The sequence below is a fragment of the Trichosurus vulpecula genome, chromosome 3 (assembly GCF_011100635.1).
Source record: "Trichosurus vulpecula isolate mTriVul1 chromosome 3, mTriVul1.pri, whole genome shotgun sequence".
Lineage (NCBI taxonomy): Eukaryota > Metazoa > Chordata > Mammalia > Diprotodontia > Phalangeridae > Trichosurus > Trichosurus vulpecula.
The window spans coordinates 301420153-301445679 of NC_050575.1; the positions used below are offsets into that span (position 1 = coordinate 301420153).

The 25527-nt window shown below is 37.0% G+C and overlaps 1 protein-coding gene across 9 annotated transcripts; it reads right to left on the reverse strand.

Moving 5' to 3' along the window:
- Positions 1 to 2998: 2998 nt before the first annotated feature.
- On the reverse strand, positions 2999 to 19907 carry VDAC3 (voltage dependent anion channel 3). Of its 9 annotated transcripts, none has more exons than XM_036749373.1 (10): positions 19783 to 19899; positions 16719 to 16790; positions 15325 to 15374; positions 13018 to 13020; positions 11213 to 11365; positions 10082 to 10134; positions 7820 to 8047; positions 7066 to 7216; positions 3875 to 3932; positions 2999 to 3531 (listed from the first exon to the last, which is right to left on the reverse strand). In XM_036749373.1, the coding sequence occupies exons 2-10, from the start codon at positions 16783 to 16785 to the stop codon at positions 3440 to 3442; spliced, it is 855 nt and encodes a 284-aa protein (XP_036605268.1). In that variant the 5' UTR covers positions 16786 to 16790; positions 19783 to 19899; the 3' UTR covers positions 2999 to 3439. The 9 variants fall into 9 exon arrangements, with proteins under 9 accessions (XP_036605268.1, XP_036605270.1, XP_036605267.1 ...); XM_036749375.1 differs by having other exon boundaries at positions 16719 to 16787; positions 19783 to 19888; XM_036749372.1 differs by lacking the exon at positions 19783 to 19899 and adding an exon at positions 19451 to 19536.
- Between the last annotated feature and the right edge of the window lie 5620 nt (positions 19908 to 25527).

A 25527-nucleotide genomic window follows, 5' to 3' on the forward strand; every position in this document is an offset into this window, starting at 1 on the left:
GTAGTGACTGATCTTATGTCTTTTTTGTTGTAAGCATATGTTCAGTTTTACAGAAGTTATTCTTTAGGGGAAGTTATCTTTCTTTTCCATCACACGATATTGAAGTTTTTCATTTTTTTTGTTGGAAGACTAGCCCTGTGTGATTCAAACTAGCATTTCATTTTAAGGGAATTGTTTTGGAGTCACAATTTCAAAGGACTAACAGTGGGGCATGTTTCCCACTCCCCAGCAGGGAAGTAGTGGATTACATTCATGGAATAAAACATACGTTTTCAGACATGAATACATTCTGACAGTAACACTTCCGAGGTAATTATCTAGTCCTCTGGATGCTTATCAAAATGGATTTAAGCTCCAATTCCAGTATTTTGGGGCAATTTTCTTGCCTGAAACATTAAGACTCTTTGTTTCATCATGTTTTGTCAGGAGGCTAGTATACACTGTTACATGGCAAATTCTGACATGGCCAAGTTACACAGTATAGGTAGGCATAGATTGTTTGCAATCTGCCTAGTTGGAACACTGACACTGATAACATCACCAATCTATGTAAGCATCTGAGTCTTCTCTTCAATTACTTTTCAACTACTATGGGAATTCTTGCACTTATTTTTCATTTCTGCGTCTTTATTGATATTAGAAGTATTTGTATCCCCATCACACAGCACAGCACACATAGTAAGCATTTAAAGCTTATTCATCCACTCAATCGTTCAATTGCTTCTCAGCATTCCTTTACCTCTTATTATGGTTTTCAGTGTAGTACAAGACCGCCTGTTTATTCTTTTCTTTGCACTAAGTTCCGGATTATCTGGAGGATTTTCCTTGTGATTTCTTTTCTATTTTTGTGGTTCCTTTACATTATTGGGTGTATTTTTTGTATTTTTGAGCTGATGCTGAACTGAGCTTAGATAGGACCACTCACATTCAGCCATTGCTGGGCCCAGAGAGGTGAAGATTTGACCAAGGTGGCACACCTAATTAGTGGCAAAGGCAAGGTTATAAACCTGAGTTGCCTGGTTAGAAATCAAGTATTCTTTGGACATTCCCCACCCTTCCCCCCAAGAATACAGATGCAACAACATGAAACGAGCTAATCATCCCAAGTTCACAGAGGACAGAAGTTTTCAGCAATATGCACGAGGTTCACAGAGTTTATCTATTTATTCACCAGCATCCAAAATAATCGTTAGAAATGGTATTTGTAGCTCTGGGGTCCAACACACAGACTGCTAATATAGTAGCCATGAGGGACTAGGAAAAAGTAATAGTATGGAAGAGGCAAAAGCATGATGGCAGGTTTTTCTCTTCCGCATGAGAATGATAGAATGTGGTATCTGAGGGAAAAGGCTCATGGCTACTCTTGCTCCCTTGAACAGGATGAGAAGGATAAAAGATGAGTGTAGGTGATCCTACTTTGGGGATCCAATTTCAACCATTTAGTAAAGAAATCCAGTGAGATGTTTAACAAACCTACTGAATGTTAAATTTACATTATAAATGTCTATTTCTGTATTTTTCTTTATGCATAAGAAAGGCTGCTAAGCAACAAAATATTTTCATTTATACAAACTAGGTACAAGTATACAACTACAAAGCTTCAGTAACAGTTTCTGTAGATTAAAGTCTGGAACAGCATTAAGCTCAACTGACTTAGCCATTAAAACTAGGTAACCAAGCCCCTTGTCCCCGTCATCCTTCTTATTCTTTCCCTGACTCTGACCTCCATGGGATGCCAAGAATGGCAAAGCAAAAGTGAAGAGCTGCCCTGAAGCTTTACTCCATTTATAAATGGCATTAAAGTCCTATTTGCATGGATTGGTCTAGAATGCAACCAATTAAATTTCTATATGCAGAAGCCACTGTGTATATTTATTCATTATATGCTAGATAGGAAGGTTTTTCTAGAAAAATTTTGAAAACTGCTTGCGTATACTCACACATTTGTTCCTAAATGTAGCTTTATTCATCCAGTTTTCTTTTTCAGTGGGTTGTGTGCAAACATTTCTGGGTAGGATTAAGTTGGTGGTTTTTTCTTGTCGGGGAGAGGGGAGGACGGATTCAAATAACTGGTGTGTGTTATTTCCCCTTCACTACAGAGAATTGTATTAAATTTTGTGTGTATGTGGAGTGTGGAGGGGAGGTGGTGTTAAATGCCTAATTTGATTATTGGTTATTTTGGTTGTTTAACTTGCCCTTTGGTAGGTCAAATCAGATTAAAATTTAGTATACTGCCAACATTCAGAAATAAAACCTGTCCCTGAAGATCACTATGCAACTTTTTTTTCCTCTTGAGCGTTCTTGCTTATAAAAAAGGAAATCAGATTCAAAATTTCTTCACTAAGCTGAATTACTATGCAAAAGGAAAGGAGTATACCTCTTCTATAAAAACTATCTTCCATTAAAAATTAATCCTGCTAGTATAAATCAAATTATTACTAGCAAATACAATTGCTTACTCAAAGTTCAGAACATATTTCAGTTTGTACCAGCTTTAAGCTGAACTAAGACTTTGTTAATCTTAAATTTCAATTATAATTTTTTAAAATACCAGTAACTCTTTTCTGTGATGTCTGTGCTACTTCTACTGTCATACCCCACACATATCTCTAAGTTTTTTTTTCCTATTGTGAATTTATATGGTTTTGATTCTATCTACTCACCCTCTCTATTAAGTTCTTGGCAGCCTTCAACACTTCCTACATAACTCTAATTGATTCTGGAAATGGAGTGAAGCACAGTCAAAATGTTTTTCTGAGCAGATCTAAGAAGAGTGGAGCTCAGAAGCAGTCTTCTGATTACACCTCAGGCTGAATATTTTAAGCAATAAAGGAGGTGAGGCAAGTAGCTGGTTGGAAGAGACAGGCAACAGCTTAACAGTTTTTGGCTAAGTATCTTGGATATAGTAAATCTTTACACAAACCCCACCCAAACTACCATGCATACAAAACTTTTGTATCATTCAAGTAAACCACCACTAGACAATACATAAAAACAATTATGTTCCAAATGTGATGAATTTATTTTACTCTGATGCAAAACCAAAGCTTTCACTATAGCACAGAGACCAATTTGATAAAAGGTCATGAAAAAGTGGTGTAAGGACATGCAGGACGTGATGTACAAACTGGAGGTTCAGGTCATTTCCTTTATAACATGACACTATGCTGTCGTTGAAGAACAAATTTAAAATAACACTGAGAAACTGAACTGAAATGTGGCACAAACATTACAACTTCCATGCATGCCTTCAAGTATCTCTCTCTTATAATAGACTCTAAACCTCTAGACTTCAGCGTGGTGGCGCTACAACAATTCTTTGGAAGAATAAAAAGTTCACATTGTTGAAATTTCACAGAAGAATATTAAGGCCAAAACAGAGTGGGTTCATTTCTCTTCATTTCCAGGGACAGATCTGATACTTTACTTAAAAACTACATTAAGCTTCCAATTCAAATCCCAACCCAACCTTGTGACCTCCAGCATTGAAGTTTTTCCCATCAATTAAAGCTGAAAGCGTCAATTTTACACCTGCAAAGAAAAATCCATAATCACATTATTACTAAGAAAAAACAAAACAAACCCAAGAAACTAAATTTTAGACAAGTGCATTTCAAACCTTGCCTATGATCATCTACTTAATTCAGTAGTCCGATGAATGGTACGATTAGAAAAAAAATTTATGGATTTTTAGGGTTTATAATTATAGACACTATCATCTTATGTGTGAACAAAACGAAAATCAGGATTTTTATAAGGACATTTTTGCTTTCCGCTTTAATGATTACTACAGATTAATTTATTCCAGCCCCACGTTGAAAACTTATTATGTTATTCTCCTCATCTTCCTTCCATTAACATCCCCTTTGCTTACCTGCTCGGAGTGTCTGAGTATAACCAAGTCCAATAAGGCTGGCATTATTCACTTTACCCTAAAATTAGGAAACACAAGAGTTATTTCACATGGAAGTAATCATCCCTGGTACTTCTACTTACATTCTCCAGATGTCAGAAGCATCTTGGGACAATTTATAACTACTGTACTGAGAGTTTAAGAGATAAAAAGGTTCATTTCTATGACATCATTTACATCAGGGCTGTCCAACCTTAGGTTTTTATCAAAATAGACAATATATTTTGTTTTGCCATTTTAGTGAGAGCTCTGCAGTAGCTCGGCTTCATTTACTAAGGTATTTATGTAAATTTCGCACCTCAGGCTGCATTTTGGACAGCCCTGATTTATATTATTCCTAGGATACCACTATAATAGTGGTTCCTAGAGTCATCAAGAAGCCTGTTCCGAGATCTAAAATCTTTATGATTAAAAATATTTTCTCCTGATAGCTATTTTACATTACCTTAATTTTACAGTAGCTACTCAATAAATCTATGGTGACTTGACTAATGCTACTTATAGTTCTCACACAATTTATATCTTTTTTTATGGAATCACATTTTTTGAACATGATACACCTCAATTTATACTTAGAAGTAGATGAGAAAATAGTACAATATTATATTGAGTACCTCACTCACTAAAAATGTTAAAATTCCAATTAGTATAAGAAAGTGCTAGTTAGAACACTGCAACATGCATTCAAAAAATTATTTACCATATACCTAATGTACAGGTACCATGCCTGGTTTAGTAAATTTATTATCTACTTTGAGCAATAAAACATCACTATATAAAAGAACTTGATTTAAGACCAGGCTCTGCTGTTTACTAGCTACATCACCTTAGACAGTAATCAGATTCTCTGAACCCATTTCCTGGTCTGTAAAGTAACAATAATTCTATCTATCCTGCCTACTTTATCAAGCCTGTTAGGAAGACACACATGTAAAAATGTTTTGACTATTATTAAACACTACAGAAACATAAGATATAATTACTGTCGAGATGTTACCAAGTAACCTAGAATAGCAGTTCTCAAAATGAGGCTTATGGACCCTTTGGGGATTGATCCTTGAGGGCAAAACAATTTTCTTAATAATTTGTTGTTTAGTTGTGTCTGACTCTTTGTGACCCTCTCTGGGGTTTTCTTTACAAAGATATTGGAGTGGTTTGCCATTTCCTTCTCCAGCTTATTTTACAGATGAGGAACTGAGGCAAACAGGGTTAAGTGACTTGTCTAAGGTCACACGGTTAATAAGTGTCTGAGGCCAGATTTGAACTCAGGAAGAGGCGTCTTCCCGACTCCAGGTCTAGCACTCTATCCACTGCACCATCTACCTGCCTTATAATACTAAGATGTTATTTGCCTATTAGTATTAATGCTCCCCCTTTTTCCAACTATATGTCTGTGTGATGCTGGATTTTCTTCATATACTTCTACTAAAATAACACATCACAGCAGATATGAGAGTCTAGCCTGTCTTCTACTAAGCCAGAAATTAAAGAGATTTACAAAAATATGTAGAACAATGCCACCTCTCACTACTTTCTTTAGTTTGGAAAATAGTTATTTTTAATAAAAATATTATGTTAAACATGTAATCGATTTTTAAAATGGGTATTTTGAAAATGTATCCCTTTTAATTTCTAATGCCATATAGATAGGTGTAACCCACATAAACAAAAACAGTTTAGGGTCCTCAGTAATTTTTAAAAGCATAAGAGTCCTGAGATACAAAAATTTGAGAACTGCTGACCTAGAAGCATGAAGTTTCCAAAGAATTAACTTACACAGGGTATATAATTTGTAAAATGTGGCTATCCAATTACTCAAGTAATAAGCACAAATCAGACTAATTCACATAGAAAAAAATTTTGGACCACAGACCTGGGATTTCATTGGCACAGGGAACTCTCTCTACCAATGCATACCAGATACTAGTACCACTGTGCAATTTACAGTCACAGAGTTGCTTGTGGCACCGAGAGGTTAAATAACTTGGCCAGGGTCACACAAGCAGTATATTTCAGAGGCCAAGACTTGAACGCAATTTTTCTTGATTCTGAATGGCTTTCTATCTACTTTGCCATGCCACTTTCCTGAAAGAGACATCTCAATTCTTATAAAATCTGAATTATAGATTTTTTTAAATAGGCAGTTTTATTATTTCCACATATATATATGAATATATAGTGCCCTGAACAAACTACTGACACAAAACACTGCCACGTGGAGGTACTACTGGGCCTACTTCAATGAAATTAAAGATGAAAAAAGTACAGTAAGTCCTTTAAAATAATTTTTTCCTAAGATGCCATATAAGGTAAATAACTGTCCTGACTGTATCAAGTTAGTATTTGAATTAGTAAAGTCTTAACGATGTTTCACTCTACATAGTATGCACCAAACACTGCAAAATTTCTGATTCACCATTTGGTATTTAAAGCAAATTACTTAAATCTGGCTGTGTTTCAGTTTCTTCATCTTTAAAATGGGGAAGATGGCATGTGCCCTGACAAAAGAATAATGTATAAAATGAGATAATCAGCAGCTAAGTGGTGCAGTGAATGCTGTGTTGCACCAGGAGTGAGGAAGAACCAAGTACAAATCTGGCCTAAGGCACTAGCTATGTGACCTTGAATAAGTCTCTTAATCTCTGGCTGTGTTTCCTCATCTTTAAAATAGGAATAGTAACATCACATACTTCCAGCTATAAAGACACAATGAGATTAAGGTTTGCAAAGTACTCTACAAAATACATTAAGTGCTATATTAGCTACTACTATTATTATATATGAAATGCTTTATAACCTTGAAATGGAAGAAATGTAAGCAATTATTATGCCTATTACTATTTACTGAAGCTATCTTGCTAAAATATAGTAGCAACAAAGTATATAGTAATACAGTCTCACTTATCACAGAGAATTACAGCATTTTAGAATTCTAAAGAGCCTTAGGAATCAATTCAAACTCATTTTACAAAGGAGTAAATTAAGGCCCAGAGAGGAAAAAAAACCTGTCCAAGGTCATAAAGCTAATCAGTGGCAGAACAGGAATTGATACTCAGGTGTCCTGATTTTCATGCGAAACAGACAAAACTATTCATTTGCAACTTGTGGGTGAAACTTCCAGAGCAGAATGCCATTCAGGCACCCATTCTTACAGATAGAGAAGTTTTTTGATCCAGCTTGTACTTAGCAGCAATGCCAAAACGGGTGTTGTTACTGCCAGCTGTCCAAGCAAGATTTATTGACGTTTCAATCTTCTCATTAACCTTCTGGTAGATTGACCCTCCAAATTCAGTGCCATCATTCCTGTTTTTATAATACAGAGAAAAGATATAAAAATCTAGTCTTGCTTAGGTTTTCTTACATGATTAAGAAACAAATACTCAGACTATAAATTAGGACCCCATTTTGCAATTTCTTATATAAATGAATGACTCCTACACTAAATTCAAAAACTGAACTCATACTTAACCCAGATGTTAACAAACGAACTAAAATTGTCTCTGCACTCTAATGAGGAACAGGTAATTTAGGTGACTAAGCTTCACATAAAATCTGCATGTAACATTTCCCAGACAATTCAACTGTGTCCAAAGAAAACTGGTTCTATCTTTTGCATTTTCCTAGAATCCATGCACTCTAAAGAAGCAGGGTTCGTGGTAGACAACTGCCAATGAAAAATAAAAGCGCAGCATTAGGAGAAACAGTATACAACATTCTCTACAGTCTGGCTCCAACTATAGCTTCTCTCTTAGATTTCTCCTTATATTCCATTTCATATACACTGCACTGAAACTGGTCACTATTTCCTAAATATGGCCTGTCCTTCCCCACATCTGTGCTTTTGCTCATGGCTCCTCACTTCTCCACATCCAATATGTCAACTGACACTGAACTGTCAATACTCACACATGTGTGTGCAGCTGGAAGTCAACAGCCTTATAGCCCAGGGCAAAATTATTCTGAGACAGCTTGGATTTGGCTGTGTCAAAACTCATCTGATAGCCAGCAAGCCATCCTTCATAAGCCAATACAGCCCAGCCATAGATGGTGGGTCCAGCGAAATCAATGTCAACATTTCCACCAAGACTGAAACAGTCACGCTTATAGGAGGCCTTTAATTTCCCACTCTTCTTTCTGTAAAGAGAAACAATTAATTTTACTCTTCCCACCTACTTAAAAATAACTGTTTAGCTGGCAATCCTAATCATAGATCTTTGTAGCATCAGACCTCAAACTGAAAGTTTACTTTAATGATATGCATTACATAGAGTAAAAACTGTTATAAACATCTCAATAGTATAAACATTATTCATGAGCAATAAGAACTTGTGCCATTTTTAAATAGCTATTCCTTATGGTAGGTCCAAATGATGGGCCATTATTACCAATTTCACAGATGTAAGGGACTAAAAAGCTCTTTTGGTGAATTCATTTATAAAGCACAATTGCATGCACTGAAACAAGAGACCAATATTATTTCAAGATATTTTAGCATACATGTCAAGATGCCAAACTTCTTTAGATGTTTCCAAATGCCATAAAGGTAAAATTTTTAAGCATTTTAAAGTTATTAACCTATAATGAAGTTATTTAGTTCACACAAATAATCATGTCCCTACTCTAATAAGAGCTCTATAGACTCATCTAACTCTAGGTCATTCCCTTTGAGCACAAATGGAAGAGTACAGAAGACATTATCTCAGATGCTATATTTATTTTAGCACCTTCCTCCATGGATTACTGACTGTCTTTGCATATTTACTTATCACTTAATTGGTTTTCTTTTAACTTAAAAAAAATTCTAAACTCCAAAGTCAAAGAAAATAACCATTTCCAGATACACAATGGAAGAGAAAGTATATTTTACATGTCTGTACTTCTCCGGATCTCCTTTTCTTTTGTGCATTTTAAAAAATGTTTCAGTAATTTTCATCTCTTCTTCTTTTTTGTAATGTTATCACTAGTCCCCCTCAACTATTCCCACCTCCCCTCCCCAAACTGAAATTAATTAAAAAAAAATAGAACTCTTACCACAAAAATATCCATACGAAACAAATTTCCACTGTGGCTATGTCAGAAAATGTATATCTGCACCTTAAGTCTATCACCTTTCTGTCAGAAAGTTATCCAATTCATTCTCATAACATCCCAGTCAGACATATAGGGACCAACAGTATTTCCAAATTACACATGAGAAAACTGAGGCACAGTGAAGCTCTCTCAAGTTGAGAGTACAAATTAGTGGCAGAAGTTGGAATCAAATCCTCATTTCCTAACAGTCTAGTTCTTTGGTCATTAGATCATGCTACCTCCTTAATAAATAATTTTTCAGTTAAAGAATAACTGTAATGAATAAATGAAAGCACTTAAGTGTTTACTATGTGCAATGCAGTAAAGATACAAACAGAAAAGCAAGACAGATCCTGCTCTTAAGAAATTCCTGTTCTCCAGCAAGAGAACACACACATAAGGAGAGTTCAACTGCAAGTCAGATGGAAAAGCTGAGTGGTCCTTACTTAGGGTGCAGCAAATGGTAATGCATGATCTTTAATGTTTTTTCACTGACAGAACCATATCAAATTCTGATGCTGAACCATTTGTTAGTGCCAAGGAATTTTGTGGAAAGAACATTCTTTTCCGCATCCTCTGTAACTCCTAAATTTTGGGGGCCCATACTTGTGATTTTGCTGGTAAAAAGAATTCCTGGTAAGGAAACACTTACTAGCACAGATCAGCGACTTTTTTGCAGTTAACAATCTAAGAGTGTTGCCAGAGGGCAATGAGGGTTTAAATAAGCTGCCTAGGTTCACACAGCTAGTAGGTGTCAAAGGCAGCACTTGAACTTGAGTCTTGCTACCTTAAGGCCAGCACTCTATCCATTACACTACTCTATTTAAATTATAGGAAAAATAGCTATGTGGCATTAGACTACCATGTGTCATAAACATTTTCTACCAACTACCCTCCCACCTGTGGCATTTTCACAAATTTGTGATCCTTTTTCAATTTTCATATTCTAAGTTCTCAAGTCCTATAATTTGTCTTTAGCCTCAACATAGCCTCCATATTATCTGCTTCAACCTAGAATGTCTCTTTCAAGTCAAGCCTCTTCTTCTATGTCCTCTTGACCACAAAGGACACTTTGTAAAATCATAAGTATATAATTACCCTGTGTTTGGTACAAATATGGTGTCAAGAGTCACCTTCAAACCTTCAGCCAACTGAAAAAGACAGAAACATTTAATATTACCAAAATTTTGTACTCAAGCCAATTTTAAGCACCTTCTAACTTTATGTCTAAGGAGAAGGAAATTCACAATACAAAATCTGTTACAACATCATATATCAAAGCATTTTCCCTCTCAACGAAGTTCTCCACCCTTCCCAACAAAAAAAGATCAAATCTCAATACGACAAATACAATTAGGATAAAAATCTCTCTATAACAAATTTTTTTTAAAAAAAGCCAAGGGCCCCAAAATTTCAAGTTGTTTTTTTTTTTGAGGGGGGAAGGCAGGGCAATTGCGGTTAAGTGACTTGCCCAAGGTCACACAGCTAATAAGTGTGTCAAGTGTCTGAGGCCGGATTTGAACTGACTCCAGGGCCAGTGCTCTACTCACTGCCCCTAATTTGAAGAGTTCTCAAAGGACTACAGTTCTCATGCTAAAAATTTGGACATCTTATCCTAACATTTAAATGTTTCACTAACATTTAAATCAATATAAGGAAATATTTACAAATTTCATAAATGCCTTTATACAGATATTGAAATAGTGCCCTACATATACTTGGCACTGAATTAATATCTGACTAACTAAATGACTGAAATTTTTCTGAAAGGCTAATCCAGGTCTAGTCCAGATCTAGAATGGAATGGTCCTATACTTCATAATGAAGAAGTAATGGAATAGTTAACACTGCACATCAGAGTTGTCAAACCTATTATGTGTAAAACCCCCAAGTGCTGAAACAGATTAAAATGTATTAAATGTATTAAATGATTAAATGAATGTATTAAAAATAAAAATGTTAATTTGAGGTTTTCTAAGTCAATATGCTGTCCTATTTCTATTTGAGTTTGATGCCATTGGTCTTACAGGGTGTTTCCTTACACCACGGAACAATTCTCACTCCCTTTCTATGAGATCATGCTAGGATAAATTTGTATGGACAGTGAAGAAGAAAAGATACTAAACAAGTCATAACATGCTGTTAAGAACACATTTTCTGGGTTCATCAACACTCAATTTGCAAAATATACTTAAACTTCAAGACTAAACTTCTACCCTCTCCTCTTACTTTATCCTCCATGCTGATTTCTGTCCCCAGGGTATTGTCTGTGTTCCATTTTTGAACGAAGGTAAGCCCATAGTCACAGATCTTGTACTTCGTTTCCAAATTACCCGAAGCTTTACCTGTGTCAGTGTATGAATGACCAGATGTAGAAAATTCCTGTGAAAATGAGAAATCAGATAACAATTTTAGAATTAACATGTCAAATTAAACAAATTAATTTTAAAAGCTAATGCTTTCTAATCTACATTGCTAAAAACTATAAAAGTTCACTATTTCTAAAGCCCCAGCACCTAGAATGATTATTTCTGTAGCAACTTTAATCTCCAAATTTTATATTTTTTTTGTCGCAAATATTGAAAATTTTAATCATCATTTCTAGATACCCTTCAATCATTATGGTTCTCTAACACTTGCTTTTTTGGCCTCCTACATAACAGTACTATACAAAAATACTTAAGTATTGGGACTATCTTCAACACTTATATTAGCTTTATATGCTTAGTTGTTACTCAGTATTTGCTGAAGGAAAAGTTACTCCAAAATAAAAAGTTAACATATCTTAAACACTTAAATTTCTGACATTTAGGTCAAACCCTTAGTTTTAAGATGTTAAATTAGATTTTTTCCCCCAATGCTTTGTTCTATTAACTAGCTCACCATTTGATAGTGAAATTTATAGTAATTCATGTGGCTCAAATGAAAATGATTACCTAGTTCATTATTATACCTCCCAAACTACCATTAATAAGACTAGACTAATTAGTTTTTTATGGTCAGAATTATGGTTGTTTTAGAAATGGTAATTTGCAGCATTTTCTAGTATCCTCAATCAACTATAATGAAAAGCTTCTGCCCTATTCTTCACTCTAAAATATCAGTTAAACAGTCAAAATTTATCACCATCAACATGTGAACTATCAGGAACAAATTGCTGATTGGTATTCTTAGGGCAAACAATTCTAATGTACTGCCAATTCTCTATGGTACCATTTCATAGTGCTTATACGTTTGCTTCCTCCAATTAGCAAACATCCTGCCATCTAATGCTAATTAAACAGGCTATGTTAGAGAAACATGACTAGACAATTATAACATACTTATCAACATACAGCAGAACACTTTAAGAGGAAAAGTCCGTGAAGCACAGTTAGGTCAAACGCTAGTTAAAAATTATCACATTTTAATTCTACTGACATCGCACAAAGTTCTTTTAATGGGATAATCTTACTTTTCCACTGGACACTAGCATAAAGTATTTCATTTTACTGACTATAAATCTGAAATCTTGATGACAAGTACAATAATGAATATAAAAATGATTACATTGTCAAGGAAATTTCAGATGTAATGCATCAAGATAAATTTCTCTTATCTTCCAAATTTCTTTATTACTTCTGGTTATCTCTCATTTAGAAATATAGATCTAAGAGAGCTATGGTTCATCTAGTACTTGAATTTTAAACAGGTTGCATTATAGACGCAAAATTGTTTAAGTTTCTATATAACTACCTAATAATGTTTTACGCTGGTAAAATATTAGTAGCATGTTTAAAAAATATCCTAGGCATTTTACAACTCTATATTGCATGCTAGTTAGCAACAAAATCACAAAAAATATATTGCGACACAGGTGGGTTGTTTGTATGATGAAAATATCACAATATCATTTTCCACGTCTGGAAAATGAAAAGGATGCCATCTTGTTGTGGAATTTTGAAAGCTGTGATGAAAAAACATATTACCAGACCAAAAACATACATGAGGAATAAAAAAGCAAGCACATAAATAAGCACACTCTTTATTCTTACCAGCTGGATGAATAATCCCAAACCACAGCCGCATGAAAAGATAAAGTTTTAAAGTTTTGTGATTTTTCTGAACATGAAAGCTACCCATCTACCTTTTAAAAACACCATTATAATTTAATACAAACTCTTATACAACTTTTTTGAAAAAGAAAAATCCAAATGGAAAAAACAGTATACATATACATATATATGTATAAAAATAAAATGTGCATGAATACATGCTATCCCCATGAAGTAGGTATTTATCCTTATTTAACGGATGGAAATACTAAGACACAGAATGGCAGTGCCAATACAAGATCAAAGAGTCAGTGCCAAAGCCATTAATAGAAGAACCCAAATCTCTCAACTCTAATCTTCTATTCTAACCGCATCATAATGGCCCAAGGTGATGGCTGCAGGGATTTACACAGGTCCTGAAGGCCATGCAAGAGAGGTTGCCAGTAAAGATAAAAGAAAAAGGTAGAATGGAAACTTTATACTCCCTGGACCTCTCCTGAATGAAATTAATGGCTAAGGTGCCCTTGAAAGTAAACCAACAACACTCTTTCTATAGTCATGATTTCCAATAAAAAGCTTTTATGAGCACCCATTAAAGCCTAGTCTGGGCTTGTATTTTATTTTGTCAACTAATCACAAGGGACTGGAGAGACAATAATGAAATCAGTTTGTGAAAGTGAAGGACACTAAAACTTTAATGGAGTGTGTAGGTAAATTCTAAGTTTTCAGTAAAATTAAAAGTGGACATATCCATATGATTTTGACCCTGGTATAGATACCTACCACCTGTCTTTCTTTACCTTTGACAGATTCAAAAAGCTCTTTCTAAAAATATGATATATATTCAAGGAAAAAAAGTTGCTCTCCTTATCCCTGTGCTTAATTGTCTAAATAGGGCTGCTAACTTTAGAAGAGAAATTAACTGGGAAAAAAAATTTTGTAGCAAGTTTCTTTGATAAAGATTTAATATCATACGTGTGTATACATATATATGTATGTAGATATACACATACATGCATTTATAGGTGTAGATATCATATACATGCATGTATATGTGTAGATATACACAACACCTACATGTATATATGTCAATAAACATAATACATATATACACATACATGCAATATGTAAAAGTAATTCAAGTTTACAGGAGTAAGAATCATTTCCATAAATGGTTAAAGGAAATGAAGAAGCAACTCCTAAATGATGATATCCAAGCTATCAACTGCTATATATGTGAAAATACGCTCAAAATCACTAATGATAGAGAAATGCAAACTAAAGGAACTCTAATACCACCTCACACCCATCATATTGACAAAGATACACAATGACAGATGTTAGAGGGGTTATGGGAAAACAGGCATATTAATGCGCTGTTGATGAACTATGAATTAGCATAGCAATTTTGTAAAGCAATTTGGAACTATGCTCAAAAAGTCACTAGACTATGCATGCCCTCTGACTTAGTGATATATCTATACTAGGCTCAAATCCCAGGGGGAGAAAAGAAAATTAATTCATTTACAGAAGTTCTTTTTTGTAGTGGCAAAGAACTGGAAATGAAGGGAATGCTCAACTGGGAAATTATTGAACAAATTATGAGTGGAATGGAATTGCATAGTGCTCTAAAGAATGATGAAAGGGAAGTGGTTCAGAGAACCTTGAGAAGACCTGTAGGAACTGATACAGAGTGAAGTGAGCAGAACCAGGAGAATAATTCATAAAATCACAACTTTGTGAAGACAAACAACTCTGAAATACTTAAGATTTTGGATCAATGCAATAACTAACCATAATTCCAGAAGAGAGTTAATGGATTTAAGATGCAGAACGAGATACATATTTTTGGACATGGCAAATATAGGAATTTGTTTTGCTTGACTATGCATATTTTACAAGGGTTTTGTTTTTTCTTTTAAATGAAAGATAAAATATGGGAGAGAAAATAAATGCTTATCAAATGAAAAATTAAATAAATAGGGATGATATAGGATCAAGGTTATGAATAGGAAAAGGAGCAAAGTGCACAAAACACAACGCAACTACCTTAGCTCATTCTCTAAAGAAGAACCTAAGTGCTACAGCCTAGAATAGACAGAGTACCCAAAACAAGTGGTACTCACCATTAGAAATAGACATGCCTTATTTTTAAAATTACATGACTGTTTAACGAATTGCAGTGAAAGTTTTTTTGAAGAGTCAACAGGGAAAAGAAAGTATACATGTACTAAAAATGTGGAAAATGACACAAAACCATTAAGTGTTCCTTTAGGCCGACTGCTTTTTAAAGCCTCAGGTACTCACCACTCCACTGCAAGACTTGGTTCTAAGATCTATTTTAACCATACCAAACCCTGAAATAGAAAAGATCATGATGTTCAATAAGCGAAAGTTACAGTTTTTTTTTTAATTAGAAGGCATACAAAAAAGTTATGCTTGCTACAATCTAACATGCCTATTTCCATAATAATCTTAATTATAACTACGTTAACTCAAAGGCAGCTTTACAAGACTAGGAAGAAGAGAATTAGCCTAGTTATTCATAAAGGTGAGAAATACTTCTGCCACATTACAAGAGAGAACTGAGAACACTGGAAAACAATTTAGCTGACATACGCACTTATACCCAAGCTAAAAATGACAGCTAAGTTTCATAACATTTACTGAATAGTTGTAATAAGTTCAGCAAAGGAAAATGACATCAGCACAATTCAATTTAGAAAGATTTTTCAGTCACTGAGATTCCTATATAAATTGTTGTTCTTCAGTCATGTCCAATTCTCTGTGAACTCATTTGGGGTTTTCTTGACACAGATACCAGATTGGTTTGCCATTTCCTTCTCTAACTCATTTGACAGATGAGGAAACTGAAGGCAACGGCTAATTGACTTGCCCAGGGTCACAAAGGTAGCTGTCTGAGGCCAGATTTGAACTCAGGAAGATTAAACTTCCTGATTCTGGGCCTGGCATTCCATCCACTATGCCAGATAAATAAATGATTTTGTGAGTATCCCTGCTTAGGAAGGGCACTGATAAGCTCAAGGGCATATGATTGTGATGGGTCTTGAACCCATTCTACATATGGATTGGGTAAAGGAACTGGGGATATCTGGCTTAAAGAAGAAAAAAGACTGAGAAGGGTTATAATGGTTGTTTTCAAGTATGTGAAAAGCTGTCATGTGGAAGAGGTATTGCATTTATTCTGTTGGGCCTCAGGGGCAAAACCACAAGCAAACATAATCTGCAAAGAGGCAACTTAACCTCAATGTAAGGAAAAACTAACAATTAGAATTGTCCAAAAATAGAATGAGCTACCTGAGGATGTAGTAGATTCCCTCTCAATGGAGGTCTTCAAGCAAAGGCTGGATGACCATTTGTTGGGTACACTGTAATTTGGATTCTTTTTGGGGTATGAGTTGGACTACATGATTACTAAGATCCATTCCAACTTCAAATTCTATGATTATGGGTAAACATGATATTTGATTATTTACTTGTCAATCTTCTGCACTGCCTAACAAGAATATGATCTAGAACTAAAAAGAACAAAAGCAAAAAAAACTTTCTTAAAATATATTACTTCTCTTAATGAGTATCAGAGCTTTAATATAAATTATTAGCTCTCTAAATAATATGCAACCAACTAAAATATTAACATTATTTTACAAGGAACTAAAATTCACTAATAGCACACGTACCATATCCTTTGTTGAAGATATCTTTGGCAGCCTTTCCTAGGTCACAGTAAGTTGGTGTGTCACACATTTCTTCTGAGAAAAACAGAAACAAAGAAATAGAATAATTTAACACAAGTAGAACAGTCCTTTCATTACTTTGTCCAATAAAAGGGGAAGTGCTATCACATTAAGACAAGAAAAGCAATAAAGTCAAATGAACAACTATCCAGTATCAAAGACAAGTATTTACTCTAAGCTTGAAGCTTGTCTACTGTTTAGATACACTCCAGATTTCAACGTTTAACATGACTGAATCAGAAATGAGCAATAAGAAAGATGTCTGCATCCAGAATTGTAATACAATACTAGGAAAAAAAAAACTTGGTAACACATTCCCACATTTAAATTAAATTTTATTATCTATTAGCTCACACAATTATAAAAGGCTAAAAGAAAAAAATTCTAGATCATTCTGTTGTTAAAGGAGCTTTTCCAGATGAGGAAAAATAAAAGAGCCCTCTCATAATATTCAGAGGTGCTTCTGATAGAATACAAAAGAACTCTCTTCTTTTAAATGCAACCAGATATACAGACCAATAATGCTTGACGTTTTTTAAACATGCAAAAAACCTCTATAGATAAAAACCTCTCTTAGGACTGTTATAAAAATTGAGGTAAAAAGCATCTCAGGTGCAGAGCAAAATAAGCAGAACCAAGAGAATATACAAAATGACTACATTAAGGTAAATGAAAAGATCACCCAAAGGAAGTTGAATCCCAAGTAATGAAAAAAATCAATAAAGGCCTTGGAAAAGAGATACTGAATATACCTCCATGGCAGAGGTGGGAGACTACTAAGACAGAATATTGTACACGTAGTCAGACAGGGTTTTTTTATTGAATGTAGTTGCAGAGGAGTTTTTCATCGTCACAAGGGAGAGTTCAACTTTGGGACATAAAGGGTAGAAAATGACCAGTATGTAAAGACAAAAGACAACAATAAAATAAATAAAAAGCACAGGAGGGAAATTTTTTATGAACCCTGAAAAAGGAGACAACAAACTCAGCACAACTTTGCAAATTCAGTTCTTCAAAAAATGAATTATCCTATAATTAAACATCATTCACTAAAAATGGAATTCTGGAACCTGGCCTATACACAATAATCTGTGTGGCCAAAAATCTTTCTGATCCAAGATAAAAAATGGTGCAAAGCCAGAGATTAAATCCTTCAAAAGTCCAAAGTGGCGTGAGCATTTACCTTTACTATGAAATATTCATCACTTGCCATTATGATTTTTGCCAAGTTCTCAGAGAAGACACTGCATTTGTGAGCCTAATCTTTCTCTGCCCTCTTTATATAAGAAATCTATTCATGCAGTAGGTTGTTTCTGACGCTCAGATTTAAAAGGCTAAATCAAGCAAATGCAGAACTATTTCCAAGTGTCCCCTTAACCAAACTTGTGATTATTACTGGGAATCATAGTGCTCCTGAAGGCACAGTCTGAGTACCTGGACTATTTGCATATTCAAGGCAAAATATGTTAAGTGAATGATACCATTCTTAAACCTAACCCTCTGCTAGTTATTTAATCTAAACCCATCGAATACCGAAAAAATGATACAATGTTAAATAAAAATTGGTTTATCGGTTCAAAAAAGAGTAATGAATGATCTCTATCAACATCACTAAATAGTATAAACTTCAGTTTTGTCCTGAAATATGGAATTTCATATTTTACTTCTAGGATAATTTTATCTTACAAATAAGACCTTACTAGGGTCTTTAGGAGACACTGTCTAACTGACTCCTACAATGCGTTTCAGTTTTTCATTCAACTTCAAAACCTCTCCCAAATACTTAGGGCAAATTTCATGACTTAGTTTCTGTTTTCTTTACTGATCTCATTTCCTCATTTTTCCAAATGTTAACTAATGGTACTTTTTAAAACGGTGGGTAAGAAGAATCTGGGGCTTCCTTTTGCTAGAGTCAGTGATACTTTGTGTATGTTAGCTACGTGAATTCTAGCCCTTGAGCTCTGGCACGCATCATGTGCAGCTAGCTGTTAGAGAAAGGGAACGAAACACGCACCTCCGTATTTTGTTATTAACTTAGCCGGCCCGGGTCTCCGGGTGACTGCTTTGGAGTTTGTACTGAAAGCGTCCTCGTTTGGACTTTAAGCAGCCTATCGATGACGGGGCCCTAGCATTCCAGGAGTACAACTTCCCTTGAATATTAACATCTTTTCTCTATTAACGGAGCTCGGGCACTGTCCGAGACGCGAGGACCCAAGGGCGCCGGCGTGGCCGCGGCTCCGGCTCCTCCCACGGGGCCCCGGCGGAGAGTCCGGGCGCCAAGTTCCGGGAGCAGGTGACAACCCCCGCCCCGACCCAGGCACGCTCCCGGGCACGTTCGGAGGCTCGCGGTAGGCGCTCCAGACACTCAGATTGGGGACCAGAAGGGGCGGGGTCCCCCTCCCCCCGCTGGCCCGCCAGCCCGGCCCGGCACTGCCCTGCCCCCTCCGACCAGGCATAAAACCCCAACCTCTCGCTCGCTCCCTCCCTCCCTCTCACCACTCCCCCATTCCGGCGCTTCCCCGCCCCCAAGACGCGGCTCTCACAGTTACAAAGCGTTCTTTTCTCCTCCTTCCCCGTCCATTCCGGCCTCCTCGTCGTATTCCACCCCAATCCCCAGACCCGTCCCCCTAAGCTCGGGCCGGCCTGCGTGGCGCGCGAAGCTGCGGCCTCCTCACCTCTAACTGAGGAACCACTCTCTCCTCTTCACCAGGGCAAAGCTGAAGGTCTTCTCCACACCGACCCCGCGTGCGCCTGCGCTGAAATCGCTCCCAGAGCAGCGCCTGCGCACCGCGGGACGCTGGCTCTTCCGCCCCGCCCCGCCCAACCCGCTCTCCCAACCCCACCCCTGAGCGCTCGCTTCTGTGGCGCCTGCGCTCTGTTTTTCTGGCACCTGCTGGGGGGAGTGCCGGCGCGGCGAGACGTGGTGGGGTGGGGGGGAAAGGGAGACCCGAGGCGTCCCGGAGGCCGCAGAGCTATCCCCACAAGTGTCAGCCTCTCTATCGCTTACCGTGTACACGTGCGCGGGGAAAGTCCCCGACACACAGGGTGGCCGAGGGGCTAGGCGAGCGAGGGAATGGACGCTAGAAAAGGACGACCATCCCTGAACGTGGCTACTCTCGCGAGAATTGCTGTGGGCGGGACCCCGATTTCTGTTACCGAGGCGTGAGCAGGCGGAGCGTGGCTGGGCTAGAGGGCGAGCCTGGTCCTTCGAAATCCTTTACAGGTGCGGATTCCGTGTGACCCTGGGAAAGTCATTGCAGCGCCCGGACCCTCGGTCTCCTTCTAAAACGGAAATGATAATCATAACGGGTTGTTGTGAGGTTCAAATTCGAGAATATAAAGAGCTTTGCAAACTCTCCGAAGGGCTCAATGAATTGGTTGGTTTTTATTTTGTATTATTTAAGAATAGCCTGGAACAGAAATGAGGAACCCGCGGGCTCTCAAGGCCATATGTGACCCTCTAGGTCCTCAAGTGCGGTCCTCTGAGATCCGCACTTGAGGACCTAAAGAGGACAAAGGTTCCCCACCCCTGGAACAGGATGTTAGAGCTAGAAAAGAACTTAGAAACCACCTAGTCCAACTCCATAGTTTACTGATGAGGAAGCTTGAAATTTGTTCTGTGAAGTCTGGATTCAGTCAAAGGGCCTCACTTGAGGACCTAGAGGGCCACATGTGGCCTCAAGACCTCAGGTTCCTCACCCCTGGCCCTGGACCATTCTGCTTCCATTCTGAGTGGATGGATTGGACTTCTTAATTTTATACTTCACCCAGAAATGGTTAAAAATTAAGCGATGTAATAATGGTAGCTAACATTTCTACAGGGCTTGCCGTGTGCCCAGCGATGTGCCAAGCGCTTTACAAGTATTATTTCATTTGATCTTCACAGCAACCCTGGGGAGAGTGGGGGTGGGTACTATGAGATCAAATAGAAAAGAATGGTTTATTTACTGACTGGGAGTGCCCTTGGACCTTCTTACAAGGCCTGAAATTAAAACAGATATGTCTTAAGAAACCTATATCAGATTATACATTTAGGTTTGGAAGGTATCCAGAAGGTCATTTAGTCTCTTCTAACCACTCCCCCATTTTATAGATCATGAAACTAAAGCTCTGAGAAGTGCAATGTTCCGGCCTAGGCCACCCAGGTAGTAAGTAATAGAGTCAGGGTTGAAGTCCAAGTCTATTAACTCCTGATTACATTTTCTTTGCACTACATCACATTGCCTTAAAGAATAGATCTGCCCTGGATTGGCCTGAGCCTGCTCTTTATAAGATGGAGGCAGTATGAACAGAGATTTGGAAATTGTTCCTTTCGACGGCTCTTTCTTCAAAGGCTTTGGTCTTCTCTATGAGAGCAATCTCAACTCACCTGCATGGGCCTATTCTCCTTCCCTTATATATTGGAAGAATTTTCCTCTAAGATTTATCTCAAATAATATCCTGCTAAAATTACAGCCTCAGAATAATTTGACTTCACTCCCCTTTATACTCTTTCCTCAATCAATCTTCACAAATAGTGGAAATACCAGACATCAATTATTTTTCCCCTTAGCCTTCTACTTAAATATTCCAGCACCTAATCTTAGTGTGTGGGTGACTCTGAGTTCTCAGGAGCTACCAAATTTGGAAGACTTTGAGTATGGACCTGGCCAGAGACTGCATATGCGTTGTCCAAGGATCTTCCTAGCTTTCTCTGAGGAAACTTAGTCACAGCATCTCATGGAGAAAACCTACCAAGGCATGTAGAAGTGATCAGGCACTTCTTTTAAATATAAATACAAAGAGTACTAGAAATCCATTACCAAAAAAAAGGAGTCTGGATATCATATTTCAAAATATTATGAAAGAAACTGCCCAGATCTGTTAGAACAAGAGGGCAAAGTGAAAATAGAAAATAATCCATCAGTCACCTCTTGAAAGAAACTCTAAAGTGAAAACTCTCAGGAGCATCATAGACAAAGTCCAGAGCTTCCAGGTCAAAGAAGGCAGCATGAAAATTCTCAAGTATTGAGGAACCATACTCATGATCACACAAGATTTATCAGCTACCAGTATAAGAGACTAGAGAGCATGGAATGCAATATTCCAAAAGGCAGAAGACATAGGCCTACAGCCAAAAAGAACATACTGAGCAAAATCAGTTGTAGTCCTACAGGAGAAAAAAAAATTGACCTTCAATGAAACAGAGGACTTCCAGGTATTTCTGATGAAAAGACCGGAGCTGACTGGAAACTTTGAAACATAAACACAGGAGGGAGGCAAAAGAAATATAAAAAGTTAACTACAAGGGAAAAATAGGAAGAAGCTCGATAAGGATGAACCGTTTATATTCTTTTAGGGGAAGAGAATGATGAAAGCTACCCCACAACCTTAATGTCGCAGGTGTTCTTGTTGTTGTTGAGTCATTCCGTTGTATCTGACTCTGTGACCCCATGGACTATAGCCCTCAGCCCCTTCTATCTTACACTGCCTTTTGACATCTGTCCAAGCTCATGTTCATTGATTCCATGACACTACCTATCCATTTCATCCTCTCCTGTCCCCTTTTCCAGTTGCCTCCAATCTTTCCCAGCCTTTCAGACTTTTCCAATGTGTCTTATTAGGTGGCCAAAATATTTAAGCTACAGCTTCAGTATTTGACCTTCCAGTGAATGCTTTGAATTAATTTCTTTAATTATTGATTGATTTGATTTCCTTGTTGTCCAAGGGACTCCCAAAAGTCTTCTCTAGCACCACAATTTGAAAGCATTGATTCTGTGGCACTCCCCTTTCCCTATAGTGCAGCCCTCACAGTTATACATTACCAATGGAAAAACCATAGCTTTGACTGTATGGACCTTTGTTGGCGAGATAATATCTCTTTTTTTTAATATGCTGTCTAGTTTTGCCATAGCTTTCCTTCCGAGGACCAAACATCTTTTAATTTCATGGCTGCATTCACTGTCTGCAGTGATCTTTGAACCCAAGAATATAAAATCTAACACTGCTTCCATTTCTTCTGTTTGCCAGGAAGTGATGGGAACAGTTGCCAAGATCTTAGTTTTTTATGTTAAGCTTCAAGCCGGCTTTTACACTCTCCTCTTTCACCCTCATCAACAGACTTATTTCTTCTGGCAACCTTAATTCTGGCTTTTGATTTGTCCAGCCTGGCATTTTGCATGATATTCTCTGCATATAAGTTAAATAAATAAGGTGACAATATATAGCCTTGTCATATTCCTTTTCCAATCTTAAAACAATTAGTCGTTTCAGGTTCGATTGGTGTAGTCAATGATGTTTTTCTGGAACTCCCTCGCTTTCTCTGTAATCCAGCAAATACTGGCAACTTGGTCTCTAGTTCCTCTGCCTCTTTGAAAACCAGCCTGCTCTTCTGGTAATTCTTGGTTCATGTATTGCTGAAGCCTAACTTGCAGAATCTTGAGCATAACCATAACCTTGCTAAGACTTGTGAAATGAGTGCAGTTGTTCAGTAATTTGAAGATCCTTTGGCATTGCCCATTTTTAGGTTTGGGACATAAATTGATCTTTTCCAATCTAGTGGTTACTGTCGAATTTTCCATATTTATTGGCATATTGAGTTCAGTACTTTAATAACATCATCTTTTAGGATTTTAAATAGCTCAGCTGAAATTCCATCACCTCTACTAGCCTTATTGTTAGTAATGTTTCCTAAGGCCCGTGTGACTTCATTCTGCAGGATGTCTAACTAAATTAGTAACCACAGCATCATGGTTATAGGTCATGTTAAGGTCTTTCCTGTATAGTTCTTCTGTATAGTCTTTCCAGCTCTTCTTAATCTCTTCTACTTCTGTTAAGTCTCTACTATTCTTGTCTTTTATCAGGCCCATTTTTTTCATGAAATTTTCCCTTGATATTTCTAATTTTCATGAAGAGATCTCTTGTCTTTCCTATTCTGTTGTTTTCTTCTATTTCTTTACGTTGCTCATTTAGGAAAACTTTCTTATCTTTTCTTGCTACTCTCTGGAATTCTGCATTCAGTTAGATATAGCTTTCCTTCTTTCCTCCGCTATTAGCCATTGTACTTTCTTGCTCTTCTTTTTCTTTGGAATGTTTTTTGTTGCTGCCCTCTAGCAGATCCAATGCCTTAAATCTATTCATCACTTCCACTTCATATTCATAAGGGATGTTATTTAGGTCATACTCATACAGTCTGATGGTTTTCTCTACTTTCTTCAATTTAAGCCTAATTTTGCAATAAGAAACTCATGATCTGAGCCACAGTCAGCTCCAGGTCTTGTTTTAACTGTCTATGTTGAGCTTCTCCACCATTGGCTGCAAAGTATATAATCAATCTGATTTTGATATTGACCATCTGGTGATGTCCACATATAGAGTTGCCTTTTAGATTGTTGAAAAAGAATCTAGACAACATCTGTCTTGAATCCACGCGATCCTTCGGCTTGGTTCTCAAGTCTACTCTCAGCCGGTCTCCCGGAGGCCTTTTGTCTGCTCCAGTGTTGAAACTAGCTGGGAACCTCCCCTAAGAGCAAATGACACTGTAACCATCAGAGCAGTAAGCCCATGACAAATGGATCTCTTCGGTGTGAACAGATGGTTACAGATGTCCTCCGTCCTGGAAAGGCCATAATGCCTAAGACTGAAATTTGAAAAAACTGGCCAACATGTGCAAGACAACTCCAGATGTGATTTTTGTCTTTGGATTCAGAACTCATTTTGGTGGTGGCAAAACAACAGGCTTTTGCATGATTTATTATTCCCTTGACTATGCAAAGAAAAATGAACCAAAGCACAGACTTGCAAGGCATGGCCTGTATGAGAAGAAAAAAGATATCAAGAAAGCAGCAAAAGGAATGCAAGAACAGAATGAAGACAGTCAGGGGTACTGCAAAGGCCAATGTCACTGCTGGCAAAAAGTGAGCTGGAGATTTCATAACAGAAGGAATAAAAAGGCACTATGGATGATGTTTAATGGGGAAGATGATACAGACTTTTTTCATAAAAGCATAAATAAACTATGTAAAAACTTAAAAAATGAGTGGTTGCTATGATTAGCAAGTTATCTTGACAAAACTTTATTAATCTCTGCCCTGCTTCATTTTGTACTTCAAGGCCAAACTTGACTATTATTCTAATATTTTTTGATTCCCTACTTTAGCATTCTAATCCTCTATGATGAATGTGACATCTTTTTGGGTGTTATTTCTAGAAAATGTAGGACTTCATAGAACTGGTCAAATTTGGCCTTAGCATCAGTGGTTGGAGCATAGACTTGTATTATAGTGATATTAAATGGTTTGTCTTGGATTTGAACTGCCATCATTCTTTCATTTTTGAGATTATACCCCAGTACTGCTTTTGTCACCCTTTTATTTACTATGAGAACTACTACATTTCTATTTCGCAGAGCATGTACCCAGAGGATTCAGGCATCTATCAGCAAAGATTAATTGAATGACCTGCAAGGGCTAGTCCCTGAATGAGGAAATAGAAAGGAAAAAACCTGAATCCTAATTTAATAATTGGTTACCAATATGATAGAAAAATAATTACTTCTCAAATCCATAAAACAGAATAGGATAGCAGATTGAATTAGAAAAAAAGAATCTCTTATGTTGTTTGTAACACACTTGAAACAAAGAGATTGACATAGAGTTAAAATAAAATGTTTAGAACAATCACAGTTTTAAACGAGGCAACAGCAAAAATATACTTAATTAAAAGAGACAAACAGGATAGGACAGTGCATTTTACTAAAGATGCCATAGACAAT